The 15,000-nt window shown below is 41.2% G+C and overlaps 1 protein-coding gene across 5 annotated transcripts in view; it reads right to left on the bottom strand.

The window, feature by feature from the left end:
* plcb1l (phospholipase C beta 1-like) overlaps window positions 1–15,000 on the bottom strand; it is a 110,722-nt gene that overhangs the window by 18,258 nt on the left and 77,464 nt on the right. For 4 of the 5 annotated variants that reach the window (XR_003834597.1, XR_003834596.1, XM_029462747.1 and 1 more), the window contains exons 12-27: window positions 14,793–14,875; window positions 14,418–14,502; window positions 9,978–10,152; window positions 7,522–7,608; window positions 7,123–7,193; window positions 6,739–6,835; window positions 6,561–6,645; window positions 6,102–6,226; window positions 5,794–5,948; window positions 5,525–5,689; window positions 5,164–5,263; window positions 4,752–4,856; window positions 4,539–4,654; window positions 1,746–1,884; window positions 1,333–1,386; window positions 531–750 (exon numbers count right to left, since the gene is read on the bottom strand). Coding sequence is in view for 2 of the 5 variants with exons in the window: in XM_029462747.1 (XP_029318607.1) it covers window positions 531–750; window positions 1,333–1,386; window positions 1,746–1,884; window positions 4,539–4,654; window positions 4,752–4,856; window positions 5,164–5,263; window positions 5,525–5,689; window positions 5,794–5,948; window positions 6,102–6,226; window positions 6,561–6,645; window positions 6,739–6,835; window positions 7,123–7,193; window positions 7,522–7,608; window positions 9,978–10,152; window positions 14,418–14,502; window positions 14,793–14,875 (1,862 nt within the window). In the remaining 3 variants the exon portion in view is untranslated. The remainder of the gene's footprint in view (window positions 1–530; window positions 751–1,332; window positions 1,387–1,745; window positions 1,885–4,538; window positions 4,655–4,751; window positions 4,857–5,163; window positions 5,264–5,524; window positions 5,690–5,793; window positions 5,949–6,101; window positions 6,227–6,560; window positions 6,646–6,738; window positions 6,836–7,122; window positions 7,194–7,521; window positions 7,609–9,977; window positions 10,153–14,417; window positions 14,503–14,792; window positions 14,876–15,000) is intronic. The other variant, XR_003834598.1, reaches the window with a different exon arrangement.

Here is a 15,000-nt window from a genome sequence, read left to right on the forward strand (position 1 = left end):
CTCAGGCTTTATTTTGCTTCTGAAGAGGGCGATGTCTGCCCTGCATTTTGTTTTGGAGTAATACAATGAGCAACAGTGGATTTTAAAGTGAATGAAGTGTATTTATGTAGATGCAGGACAAAGAGAAAGGACTAGGGAAGGAAAAAAAGGAGGGAAAAATCCTACGCTATTATACTAAGTGTTGTCAAGAAGAACTACAAATGACTTTGTGACGCAGTGCTTCCCCATTCCCACTCTGCCTGAACATGTCTCATCTAATATTGCTTCAGATAGTCATTTATTTAGTACAGTAGATTGTATTGTTATGTAGTGAAAATGTTTTTGCTAACTGTAGCTTTGCTGGAAATATCTCAACGGTGTCTACATTTGGTCTGTTAGTTGTCGGGGAAACAAAAGCCAATATCCTTTTTTTTCCTCTGAGGTGTTTTTGGTGGATTTCTTTAGAAGATAGAGCAAAAGAGGAAGAAAGAAGTGAAGAGGGAAAACAATAGGTGGGACAGTTTGAAGAGGCGGAGAGGAGGGCTACCTACCTTTTCTTACCATCTCGTTTGTGGCTCTTCTGCAGGGCAGAGCGCCGCCGCTGATGCTGGCTCTGTAGCTCGGACGCCCGAGCTGTGTGCTCCTTGATCAGCTCGCTGGTCTTGCGGTGGTGTTTCCGCACAAGCTCCTTCATCTCCTTGTACTGCTTCCTCTGCTCTCGAACAAAGCCCTTCTGTTGCTTCAACTCCTCCACTGTCTGAGCCTCGAATTCTAAAGGCAGGGGTCGGAGCACCAACAGACATAAATGTGACAAAAGTGAGCAAGAGAAGCCCGACGGACTGGAGATGCTGTAAGAACTAGTCTTACTCTCAGTGCAGATCAGTTTATACCTTATGCAAATATTGTGGATATGCAGAAAATAAGCACTCAAATGCAAATTATCAGCAGTTTTAGAAATTGCAATGGAGTGAGAATATAACTTCTACATTATATCATGAGTCATAAGTCATAAGCACTGACTCAAATGAAAAGCATATTCGATAAAATGACAATTTATTTGCACAATACCAACTTGTTAAGTTATTAAAATGGTTATGATAGCTCCTTATTAACAAATCTAAAAAGTACTTTTATCTTGCAAACTTAACAACAATAAAATATTCTGTCAAAACAAATCATTAACACACAAACAAAGTGAATCAATCAAAGATCTATTCATTCAATATTCTTGACTCAGGATTATGTTTAACGCATGACTCATGTTACCCGACAAACAAACTCATTCAGTCTGTGTGTCTGAGTCATAGCCACAGACATAAGAGTAAGTGTTCGAGGATGGAAACATAACCTTACCAGTGAGGACACTCTGAATGATGTCTTCAGTCTTCACTGATGGTTTCAATGAGCCTGGTGAAAAACAAGTTCACGTGTTGAGCTGCCAGTTAGATGCAAAGTTAAGTGACAAGTGAGACGTGTATTTACAACAGAGAAAGTATTCTCATCATGGTGTTATCAAACTGATAATCAATAAGGTCTTGGGGGCAAGTCACATTTATATGAACAATAGAACCTTGTATAATTTTAAAACTAAATATTGTATTATCTCACTGAGGAATCTGCATATTTTCATGTAAATGTAAAGTTTAACAATGTATTTTAAGCTTGAAGTGAATATGATGTTTCAACCTGATTTGAGGACAATGAAGATCAGCAGTAAGCACTTTTAGCTATTTGGAAAAGGTGATGGCTGGCTCTCTGTACTGTACCTGCAGGCTGGGGCTGGTGGCCCACCAGCGACGGGGGTTTCGGGGCGATGATGGGCGTGTGGCTCAGTCCGTTCTCTGCAGGCGACGTCACCCTTTGATCCACCTTAGATTCTGAGGGTGCATCACTTCCTGCCTCCACCTGTCCATCACATGAAAGATTCAACATTGAACTCAATCCAGTCAACACATAACTAACAACTGACTCTTCATTTTAAATTCACATCATACATCCTAACTTCTAATATGGGAACTACAGCTCAGTGTTTACCAGTGGTGGTACATAAATACACAGACAATCAAACATTGCATATTCTGTCACCAACAGCGATAACACATTTCTCTGTTGCTCTCAGGTAAAAGATGTGCCAAAACAGTCTTTTTCTTTCTTCTTTGTTCAAACTTGAATACAAAGTTCACTGAATATCTTCTTCTGTGTCACAGAGCCTCCAAAACCCCATTATAATGATTCAAATACATTCACAAAAGATTTGTTTTGAGTGACCAAAACCTTCCCGAGCGGTGGTGTCTGTTCAGGAGTCTCTCTCTGTGTCCTGCAAGATAGTTTGTAGACATAGCTTTGGTAACCCACTCTCAACATCGCTTCCTGTGCTGAGGCTCAGCTGATCCTAATTTCCCCTCGGCTCCGCTAAATCTCACTCTATTCGCTCTTATCTCTGAAATGTTAAAGCAATTTTAAATGATCTCTGTTCGAGTCACACCAGATCTTCTCTTCTCTTTCTCCACTCTCTCTACATTTGTGTCCGCACGCTGTGCTCTGCCTTTCCGTGCTCTGCCTTTTTTAGTGACCGTTGCCATGGTCGCAGCGTGAAACAGCACTGCGTCGGCCGTCCTCGTGGGTAATCATATCAGCTAACAAATCAGACAAAAAACGCCCCCCTCAGGAACAACCCTTCTTTCCAGTCCCCTCTCGCTATAACCCGAGATAACCTTGTGTCCTGTCGTTCCTCTCACATCCCTCTTCAGATATCATCCCTTTGTCTGCTCGCTGCAGCCTACATTAATCCTTGGCTGCGAGTACATTCAAAATGACACCATTAACAAAGATTGCAGCTGCTTTACCCTCAATGCAGCACTTACAAGTGTACCAATCTCCTGCTATTGTTGTAATGTTGATTGGTGTGAGATGTTGGTAGTGCAATCTTTCCTTAGATATACCACTTGGACCAAAACAAAAGGTCCCATTTTCATAAGCAGCGATGACTTAAAACTTTCCCGAGCTGCTGGGCATTTAGGTTATGTTCTTGAAGCCTGTGCAAAAGTAAAAGGTCACGGCCAACACTAGTGTGAGTTCATATGTTTGGCTTAATTCCCTTGTACAGTGAATCACAGCAGCAGTTCAGTTCGTCAGCAGTTAGTCCGTATGTGCTTTCAATGAGAAAAGTTGTTTGGAAATCCTTTGTGCCTGGGACAAGGTTAAAGTCTTTTATAAACAGAGTTTACATTCACTGTTTCTCATCAAATCCCATGTTGTGTATCCTTGATGTTTCATAAATGTGAATGCATGTCATAAAACATTTTCAGAAACGATTTTTAGAATAATTTGAAACCTGCATTCTTTACATCCATATTTGCAGGCTAGTAGATTTCTTCTCCTTAGCTTTTGTTGGCACATCGCTACCATTCTTGGCACATTACCACCAGCAACTGCTATTACATACAGAATATTGAAATAGAGAGATTAACTGGAGATGTGCATGGAGAAGAAGACGTGTGGTTAATAACTAGTGTAGGGATGCAGCTGTGTGGCCATTAAAATATTAACAATATTTTTTGGAAGCAGTAAATATATAAACAAACAGAAAGATGGTGGAAAAAGAAAAACACAGTAAATGATTAAATAGAAAGAAATTCCAATAAATCATTATGCAATCGACCTTGTGATGCTTTTCCACAGGGAACCTTTGAGATTGATGCTAAACTTAAGCAATGAGACCTACAACCTTACAATTACAGACCTCAATAGGATCAATATGAGGTGTCGGGAACTGTCAGAGCTTCTCATTTGTGTTGTGCTTGAGTGTCAACCTCAACAATAATTTCCACATTTTTGACTTGACTTGACTTCCAAGCTGGTCATGGTTGCGCTAGAGGAACCATGTAAGTCTTAAGAGCCATTGTGTCATTTCCGCCAGACAAATGAAGTAAACAGATTTGTAGAAAAATGTGTTGATTTTTGACATCTCAGCATCTTAACTTGTCACTCCCCGGCAAGCAAACACCTTAAAGCATAGCATGTAAGTACACACAGTCGCAAAGCCAGACCACCTTACAGCAAACGCAGAGTCTGAGGCTGCAGGTGGATGCTGGAAGAGGTTTGATGAAAAGCAGCAACAACACTGCTTCAGCTGAGGCTGCAGTGCAGTTTATCAAGGGAGCGACTGCGAATGAAAAACGACCCAAACAAAAGTCTGCTGATAATATCTACGGGGGATCTGTTCTGTAAACAAGCTGCTGTTTATAATCTATCCTTTCATTACAATGGTGTTGGTGGACGGCTGTTGGTTTTAAAGTATGGCGATATTAAAAACCTCCTCATGATGCTTCTTTCTAAATTGTATTTCAAAAGGATTTTGCTGAAGAAATGGAAGTCTACTCTTGTCTGCATCTTCTCATCTCCCTGCCATATGGTTTCATTTCCGAAGCAGTTAGATCCTGACGATGAGGCGAGTGGCCAGCTGGCTGAGGGACCGCTCATCTCTATCAGCAGCTGATCGGTGGCACAAAGCTTTCCACACAAAAACACTGACAGTTATGAGAGAAGTGCACACACACCTCTTTGTCACCCTCCTCCTCTCCACCCTCCTCCAAAGTGAGAGCAGCCAGCTGATTGGCTCTCTGCTCCATCAGGTTGACATAGCGGATAGGATTGGACAAGGCTTCAATGACATCTGAGGAACAGGAAGAAAACAGAGCGTGACTCTGGACCCGCAGGGTTTTCTGGACAAAACATTGTACTTTTGGTTTGAATATGTTCACCTGACTTACCTGCAAATGTGTCTGGGACATAATCCTTCACTTCTACATACACAAATAGAGCCGGCAAAGTCAGGGACTGGTTCTTTTCGTTCCTCAGACTGATGTAGTGATAGCCTGCAGAGTCAGATTGAGGGTTTGATCAGTTCAGAAATAACAATAATTCAGGAGCTCAACCTGCATCAGGAAAAGTGCAGTCTGGATAATGAAACAACTACAGCTTCGGTTTACATTTACACAAATCATACATGTAGTTGTCGTGGCACTGTCTCTACCCTCGGTTCTGTTGTCTAATGTTTTCATGTTTTCTGATGGTGTATTTTAAAGATTTATTTTCTTAACCTGCGGAATTAATTATCAAATTGAAGTGATGTTTGAAATGATGGTGCATGATAAGAGGTGTGACGAAACAAAATGTTGTCACCTGGACGGATGGCTGACACAGGAATGATACGGTGGCCGATGAACTTCCCTCCTTCTTCAAACACGGCTATCCTTAATGAAGCAAGTGTGGGCAGAACAACCTGGGGGAGATGTATAACATTCACTCATTATTAAATCAAAATGACACCAATAAGTTGCTGTTTTGCTACAATTTCTTGAGGAAATATTTCATATTTATATACCATGTATTGGTAAAAACCTTTTAGCTGAACTTGTATATAAACCTGTGCTTTTTCAGAAATTGATTCTTATAGTAAGCAATTACAAATGCTTGTCTGTATTTGTATCCAGTATATTAGTTCTCTGCCTTTTGTAAAGGGATATTGAAAGCATAGTCTGACCTTCTTGAAGACAATGGCCTCCTCTTCCCAGACAGGGTTGATGGCGTTGCCTTGAGACGTCTTGGTCTTGAATGCTTTCCTCTTGGTGTCCACCGGTAAGCCGAACATGTCAATCTCCACATACGTGCCTACTTTCTTATCCGACAGGAACTGGCCTGAGATGATCTGGAAGGAAGGAGTAGGAATGTAAGCAAGAGAGAGAACAAAATGATCAAACACACAAACAGACAGAGAGGGACTTTTACAGACAGAGCAACACAAACACACACCTTCACAGACAGTGTGTTGGCTACTATCCCGTCCACCGTGCTCTCAGTGAAAGGGTCAAAGTGTTTGTCGGGCCGCCTCATAAACTCCGGTTTGAGTCTGAAGCCACTTTTCCCATTGTACTCATACATGCCCAGGTTCAACTGCATGGACAAATCTGTAGAGGGAGGACAAAATGACACAACACTGGGTCAACAACACTGAAATAAAAAAAGAGTTTTATTCATCAAGAATTATAAGTGAAAATGTGAAGGAATAAAGGATATACACAACAGTAATAATAAAGTGGTTTTTCACTATCCTCGCTCACCAATGGTTTGGAAGTTGAGAGCCACCAGCTGACAGCCGGCGTTCCAGAAGAGCTGAGGGTTGTAGTTGGAAGAATCCACTCGGGTGCCTTTAGGGTAGATCCTGCTCAGCTGCAGTTTGTTGTATCTGAACACAGCTGGTTAAGGACAATGCTGCATGGCCTGCATTAGAAAGCACAACTGGTACAATTACTACTACTTCAACTATTCAGTGCTACTTGTAACAACGTGTGAAACTAGAATTCCTGATTTCCAATGACACGCAGTTCTATGTATATCATTATTATTTATTATTATAATTAGCCATATGAGTGAAGTCATGCAAACAGAGATACAATGAGGCGTAATGCAGTATGTGCACTGTAGACAGAGCTCGACAGAACAGAATTTAAACATCAATGCAAATTAGATTCAAACATTGTGAGTTATATTAAGTAGGACAGTAAAGCGGAGAAGGATACTCCACAAACTCCACAGGAGATTTGGTGAGTTGTTCCAAAGCTTTGGTCTCTACGAAGGACGACATCTGGTAGCTGCGATTGATCTCTGTGGACAGGGAGTTGTCATTCATATTTAAATCTTTCTATTCCAATATTACTAATAAAGATATTTAGTATGTTTCTTTTGTGTCTTACATACTTTTGGAAGCCTCGAAGCTGTTAAATTTCACTGGCTGGATGTAGGTGACCAGGTTGGACATTTCCTCTGTGGCAAATGCCTCACAGCCTGCTGTGCCCTGTACATGAACACACACACAACAATATATCATCTTATCTATATCTAATGTTTTAACACAAGGTCTGTGTTAATGCTTGAAAACAATGTTTTGTGAGCTTCTCAAAAGCCCCGTTATTAAAAACAAGACACACATCAGCAGAAATAAAATGTATTATCAAACACTAGAGGGCAGCATCAGCACTAGGAATGCAGATAGTACACTGAGCTGTAAATCTCCATTGTTATTATTATTATTATTACTAGTAAATGTTTGAAATAACGGAATGTAACTTGTGAGATACGCACTTCATCCATTGAGCCCTTTTTACAGTCGTCATCATCATCATCTTCATCCTCACTTTCTGCCTCCACCTCACCTGAAACACAAATATGGTTATAGATAAACAAAATAAATAAAGCTATGTTGGGCAGACATGTAGTCCTTATCTAGGATCAGCTCCCTCCATACACTGAGCTCTGACTGAGGAAATTAATTGTAATATTGTTTTGGTCAAGCTGACTCATCATTTGCACCCACATAATGTGAGATCTACTAAAGATTTGAATCGGAGATCACACTGACTGAGGAAATTAATTTTAGCAGCGTATTGGTTGCATTGACCTACAGCGTCTGCAGCTCGCTTGATGAGAGCTCTGCTAAAGCTTTCCCGCAGAATCTGAGGTCATGTACTATGTATGACTCACCGATAGACTTTCTGCCCTGCGGCCTCAGGCTGAGCTCGGCACCCTCCGGAGGCTGCGAGGAATCTGCCATTTCCTCTTTGGTTGAGCCTGTGTGGGAAAAACTAAGTTATCAGCAACAAACGTGCATCCGACAACACCACAAGGACAAACTACTGTATACGTGTATCACAGTAAAGATACTGTTGATAATGTAGTGTTAGTCTATCATCATGCAGTATGTCATGTAACTTTGTATTTTGCAATTAATAATATTAAGCTCTTTTTAACTTCACAAACATATATACATAACCAGGTAACATCAGACACTAAATGACAAAGCTATCAAAGAACAACAGCCACACTGACCCAAGGGTATGTCCTCCTCACTTTTCAAAATGCTATTTATTGTTACTCACAGAAATCTCTTTAAACAGTGTGCTGTTAGTATCACGCGGCCACAATTCCGACGAGGGAAGAGAGGAGTTCATCAACATGTTGACACACTAGAACGCCTTCAAATGCTACTGTGTGCTCGACAGAACACGAGTCAAAGCTGAGACAGGAAAGGACACTTTTCTGATTTTATAACATTTGTGGTTTGTCCTTAATACTGCATTATCTCACATCATTAATCTGAGGACTCATTTCTTCAGATACTTACACATTTGAGACTTTATTCTTAATCACTTCTCTGCTCTTCCTCCTTCTGCCTGGGTTGACACCATTCTCAACATAAATCCTTACCTCAAGGGTACCCTTTCAAAGCGATACCACACTCTCCTCACGTGCCAACCTTCAGCCTCTGATAATCTACGCACTACTTGGCTCGATGAATTCAATACAGAGATAGAGACTGAGGTTTGGCAGGCAGTCTCGAAACGTGTCCACTCGTCATATATTATTGCCCATCACGGGGGCTTACGATGCAACATAGTTTATAGAGTACACTTGTCTAAAAGCAAACTAGCTCACATCTATCCTGGCACTGATCCAAAGTGTGATAAATGTCACCTTGGACCAGCTAATCTCACCCACATATTTTGGACTCGTCCCGCCCTAACTCTCACTCACTCTCAGCCATCACATCTGCTAACCTGCAGCCCTCAACCACAGTTGGACTGTTTGGCATCCTACCCACTGACAATCCACTGCTGACCTATTTCGTTGAACTTGTAGCTTTTCTCACATTGCTTGCGAGGCGTGCTATTCTGATGCACAGAAAGAGTCCTCGTCCCCCATCTCATACTCAAAAGGATTAAGGACGCCCTATCCTTAGTGAAATTAGAACAAATTAAACATTACTTTTGTGGCTCTAACTTAAGATTTTCTAATAAATGTGGTCCCTCCAGCTGGATGTTGTCCCTATAGGCTGAGCGGCTGACTGTACTGCACCTACAACAAGTCCTGTTTCCCCCCCCCATGTTGGTAGCAAACAGCATGTGATTGTGAAAATGTCTCGTATATTGGATGTATCTTTATGTCCTGATTTTGTTTTATTTATTATTGTGGTTGCATCGTTGATACTACCCTCTTGTCTTAGTATCATTACTACCGCTGCCAATCTTTACCTCATTCTACAGATGTTTTGTTCTATTTGATTTATTCTGTGACACATGTGAGTTTTATCTATTGTTGATGTTGTTGTTGAAAATTCCACAAGCCTAGCCACTGATCGCCGATTGTCTCACACCCATTAAAAGGATTCTCGACTGTCAAATGCTTGTGCTGTGTATTCTCGTACATCAGGGGGCAGTGTGTGTTAGTGCAAGAATGAAACCTGCAGTTCAGTTACCAAAGAAAACTAAAGGTGATTGATTGCCAGGTCTATTATAATTTACAACTGAATCACATACTTTATGTACAGACATGAATAAATACTGGGAAATATAAAGTAGAGAATAGAAGCGTGCATGTACACACACACACACACACACACACACACACACACACACACACACACACACACACACACACACACATAAAGGAAACATATAAAGTGAGGCCAACTCCAATGCAGATATGAACGATTAGGGAGAACTAAAACCAGAGAGCAGCTGCGAAAATATAAAAATCCATAAATTGAGTTATATAAAAGTTCACCGGACAGCTGTAGTATAATGTACACACAGCAGCGTGCACACACACAAAACACTGAAGGCCACTACTGGTCCATGTTTAAGACACCCAAGTGACTAGCAGTGTATACGCCTGACAGGGAGTGTATGCAACAGCCAATAATACCTTTAGCTGATGGAGAGGGCCATGAAAATGATGAATGATAAACAATAGCACTATTTCGCTCCAGTGACTCAGTTTCTGGACAGCAGAGGGGTGTTGGTCCATATTACAGATGGAGCCAGGCGGTCAGGCTACATTTTACATCTGAAACATCATAATTCAATGGTCCCAGTGTGACTTGATGGTTCTGTTTGTAGGATGTGAGTGTGTGTGCTTGTGCGTCAGTGGGAACACTGTACCTGCGCTCGGGGAGGAGGGCTCACACACACTGGAAGAATCGCTGTAGGTGTTGGAAACCTGCTCCGACAGTTTCTTCTTGGTGCTTCCGTTTGTCTTGTGGTGTTTCTTCTTGTTCTTAACCAAGATCTTTCCCATCAGCTCCATCGGGCTCGGTAGCGGCACACCAGACTCCAGCTGGACAGGGGGAAGAAAGCGATGCACACAGAGAGGTCGTAAAATGTATAATAAGGTCACGTAAAGAAAGAAAGACGCAGGCACAGGGGAACCTCATGAGACCCAAATGTGGCTGTATGATAAGATGGTGAGATTGCTCCTTTAAGGTCATATTTGATAACATTTTGGAGACAACTTAGCTAATTACAGGAAGAAAATACTGAAGTTGTTTACTGGAGTGAGCCATTCAAATTGTAAATTCATCGCATGAAAACAAATTGCATTACGCTCATTCACTATTAAAGATTCTGCTGAGCAGAGCTTGTTAGCAGTCCGACTCACATGATGTAGACTGTGAGTGTAAGCCTTCTCCTCCCCTTCTGCTAACTGCGCGTTACCGTTTTCAAAATCTGCTTGGTTCGAATGGTTGTAGAGACATACAAACAATATGTTTGGAACATTTGCTGTCTAACAGAGACATTCTTGCATGTTTGCACACCTTTTATGGAAAAAGTGTCATATTCCAAGCATGGCCTATTGTCTGCTAGCGAGGGTAAACACAAAGCCTCCTTGGACGCAATAATGGAGGACCAGCTTTTAATGTTTCATGTGTTCTTTTGGTGTTTAGACATTTTAATGCCAGGACTCACCTCCCCACCAGCAAATATTCCACCAAAACAAGTTATTACTTAAGTTATTACTATTTTGCAAGGGCATCGTTGATGCATCCTGGGATTTTGATTGATCAAACATTCTTGGAGCATTCTTTTGGTTTCAGCTAGACCTTTTACAGAGCTGCAATGAAGTGTGGAGACAGGTCTGTCTATGCTGGACTAGCTTGTTAGTGGCCGTGACGATCGGCAATGAGCTTTACAAACTCTGTTGATGTAACAGCTCAAAGTTTACACTTTAAACACCAAAATCAGCTTCCTGAGCGTTAAACACAAACATTCACCCTGAGCTGGCTAGAAGTAAGAGGATCTCTGATTTATTCATGGGGTACACTGCTTTTGGATCACAGTGTTTAGGGATATCAATAATTCATTATGGAGAAAGTCAGCGGTGATGCTGAATACATTCACAACCTACAGAGTTTAAAACTTATCAGGTATAAACGTTACTAAACTTTAAACGTTTCTTACTTTTACAAGCAGGGAAACAGTGATCAAACTTAAAGGGACAGTTCACTCCAAAATCAAAAATACATATTTTTAGTGCTATTTATGAATCTAGATTGTTGTCGAGTTATGGCAATATCGGTCGTATCGATGTCTGCCTTCTCTCCAATATAATAGAGCTAGATGGTACTCGGCTTGTGGAGCTCAAAGCGGCAAAAGCAAAGTCTCTTTCCGGAAATCATGACCCTGTTACTCAAGATAATCCACAGACCTTGTTGTGAGAAGTTTCATCTGGGAACTATTTTCTTCCTACTGCATCGCCAAGCAGATGGAAGCCTGCATCTACTCATGGACGACTGGCTTGTTCTCATGACAGCGCGAGATGTAAACATTAATGACATCTTCCTCCTTGCTGAGCTGTAACGTTAGCTAGCTCAGGTGAGGTCAGGAGAGCCGCTCGTCCATGAGTAGATGCGCGCTTCCTTCTGCGCAGTGATACGGTAAAAAGACAATTGTTCCTACACGAACAAGGTGTGTTGTTGTTGATAAACATCACTACAGTTAAGAGGAAAAATATGTATTTTTACATTTTAGGTTTATCCAATAACCCTCTTTCCCAGCTGTCCATCTACACCTTTCCATCGTTGTTGTTGTTGGGAAGTAATGAAAGAAAGATTAGACGTGCTGTTGGCTTTGGCTCCACTCAAACAGTTCATTTTAAATAGAACCAGTGCAACATTGAGTGTGGCACGTTATCTTGATTGCACTCCAATACAAAGAAGTAAACCTGTTTTATTGAACTACAATTTACCTGCATGGATTCAGTTAAGCTTTTTCCCCAAATCACCAAGCCTTTTTGCTCAGTCGCACAAAGGAAGGTCAAAAAGGGCTTCAATATTCCTTCAACTGATCATCACTTTCAAGCCCTGACATCCGTCCAGTAGTGGAATGTATCTTAGTAGGTTTATTTAAGTGTTGGATTTCAGTATAATGTTTTGGTACTTGAATATTTACTGTTGATATAACACTAACTGGAACCTTTTTCTGCCAAATTAGTACTTTTACTTTTGCCACTTTTACATTGTAGTATTGCCACTGTTACTTAAGTAATGGATCAGAATATCTCTGCTAAATTCAACAATGTATTTCAGGCTGTCTGAGTCAGCCTCCGGCAGATTATCCGGTCAGGGTTCACCTTTAATGGACTTTGTACCTGTGCAAGCACCCCTCGCAAGATTCTCCATGTAAAGCCCATTTTAGAAAAGGAGGGATAGACTTTTCCATTAGAAAGTATTGCTTATTTATATTCTTTTTGCGTATAACTGTATGCAATAATACAAGTAGAAGACTAGGAAGGATGCTGAATGGCCTTCATTAGGTGACAAAAAGAGTAATGCAGCCTTTGATTAAAGATGTATCATCTTAAATGTATGGAAAGTGGTTGTTTTCCTGCGAACTACGCTAGCTCCAATATCTTATGCTTATCTCTGCTCACACTATTCTCAAGACCTCCTGTTTTCTGCGTGTGAGTACTGCTCGTCTTGCCAGTTCTGGTCTGTCCGCAGCTTAAAACTAAGCTTCTACAAAACTGAACAAACTACAAGAAAAATATCTTTATTTCTCAACATATTTTCTCAGCAGTTATAATGAAACAGTTTTGGCATTACAGCACACCCATCAGCATAATGAATGCACTAATGAGCCCCATATAACAAACATGTTCATGGCGAATAACATTTGAAAGTAATTTCAGCAAATGTTTTTGGAAAGAGTAGATTATTCTTAGTTTAATTGAAAAACACTGTCACCAGCCACTCCTATTCACCACAAATGACTGCTTTGTGGAGTGCAGAAGCAAAAGAAGAGCTTGAATTTTTCTCAAAAAACTGTAATCCTCTTTATTCCCACCTTAGGCTCAACCGAAACCAATCTAGTTATATTATCCTATCTTCCCATATGGACTAACGGAGCTGATATCTCATTTGATATGCTGTATACACGGCTGTCTCAAAGCCAGAGGGCAGTGGTTGTCATTGCTCTCACCTTTCCCAGTTATTACATGCTCAGTATTAGAAATTTGATTCCTCACTTTCTCCTTCTGTCTCGCTCTCTAACTTCTCCCTTTAGTGTCTGTCTCCTCAAATCCACTCCATTCGAAAAGCTTTCCCCTGATAATACTTCAATGTCAAATGCAGTCAGAGGGCTGCTGGGAGCTTGAGCTGCTCTACAGTGTTATATCACCAAGGGACAAGACATCCCTGGTGAATAAGAGGTATGTTAAATTACACATGTGTGCAGGATTGTGTATGTGCTTCCATGTGTGCACCAGACACTACGAGAGGTGCCTGAGTGTGCTAGAGTTTGTACGACAAGTTTACAAAATTTGCCTCACGTACGTGTCTGCGTCATTACACACAAAGACGCCTGTGGGAAGAAGAAAAAGAGAGTTTGGCCACAAAGAGACAAAGCAAGCTTTTGACTGGTAGCCATGGCAACAGAGGAGAGACAGATAAAGGGCTGCCAAGAAACGCCACGTTAAGATTACAGCGTAAAACACTTCCATTTATTTTACAAGACTGTCGTTTGCGGTCTCTCCCATGATAACAGAGAGGTGATGCAGGGGAATAAATGACTGCGGGATGGTTGATCAAAAGTTAGCTTACATGGCACGTATATAGCCACAGGTATGTTTGTGTCTCTGATTGAAAATGAGAATGAAAACTGGAGAGAGAATGAGACAGAGTCTCGGGGGTCATTTAGGAGCGTGCCAGGAGTGACAGGAAGAGGAAAAACAGAAACAACACATTTTGCCAGGTGCTAGAGGACATGTCGATATGTTGCTGTTTGCGAGACAGATGGAGAGGGAGAGAGGGCATAAATACAGAGAGAATAGTATCACATGTGAACAAATGAATGAATATGAAAGTGTGTGTGCAATAAGTCCTGAATGCATATGTGTATGGGAAGCATGCTGAACTGCAATGTTCAAGGACAATTCTTTGGTGCACTCATGTGTGTGATAATACCCCTCGCTGCTGCATGTATGCATCAATGTTAAAAAGAGTGAGCCACAGAGAGATCATGCAAGTGTGAATATACGTGTGTGTGCGTGTGTGTGTGTGTGTGTGTGTGTGTGTGTGTGTGTATTTGAGCATCCTATGTACTCACAAGATATTTCTCCAGAGGTTCTGTCAGTAGTGCGTCTCCAAATATTGAGCGGCAGTACTCTGCCATCTTAGCCTGCTGCTTTGGCCTGTAAGTCATCACGCACAAAACCAAAGTCACACACCGTCACTTAATATGAATACACACTGAATACTTTTGTTACTCCTAATAAGCCATTTGGAGCTGTTAAAAGACAAAAAAACCCAATGAGAACTTTGTCCCTAAAGCTGAGTAGACGTTTACACTGCTGATACACACAAAATGGCTGAATTGGCCAAGTGATGTTAAACCATCCAATGACTGACAGTGCTGACCAATCAGGTCGACGCTCGTTTTGTAGACTTTGCACCACTGCCTTCAAATGAGTTGCTGACTTACGAGTCCACGTGGTTCTCAAAAGACAGGATGATGGGGAAGGGCGAGGTCTTGAAGGCACACTCTGCTATAGCCTCGATCACCTCCTAAAAACACAAACAGAAAAGAAAAATGATTTCTAGTACAACTATGAATTATGTTGAATACACACACCTAGGGCAGAATGTTGTTATTGTGATTTGAGTAATATAGTGCATATTAAAAACAATGA

This window comes from Cottoperca gobio, chromosome 24 (assembly GCF_900634415.1).
Source record: "Cottoperca gobio chromosome 24, fCotGob3.1, whole genome shotgun sequence".
Classification (NCBI taxonomy): Eukaryota; Metazoa; Chordata; class Actinopteri; order Perciformes; family Bovichtidae; genus Cottoperca; species Cottoperca gobio.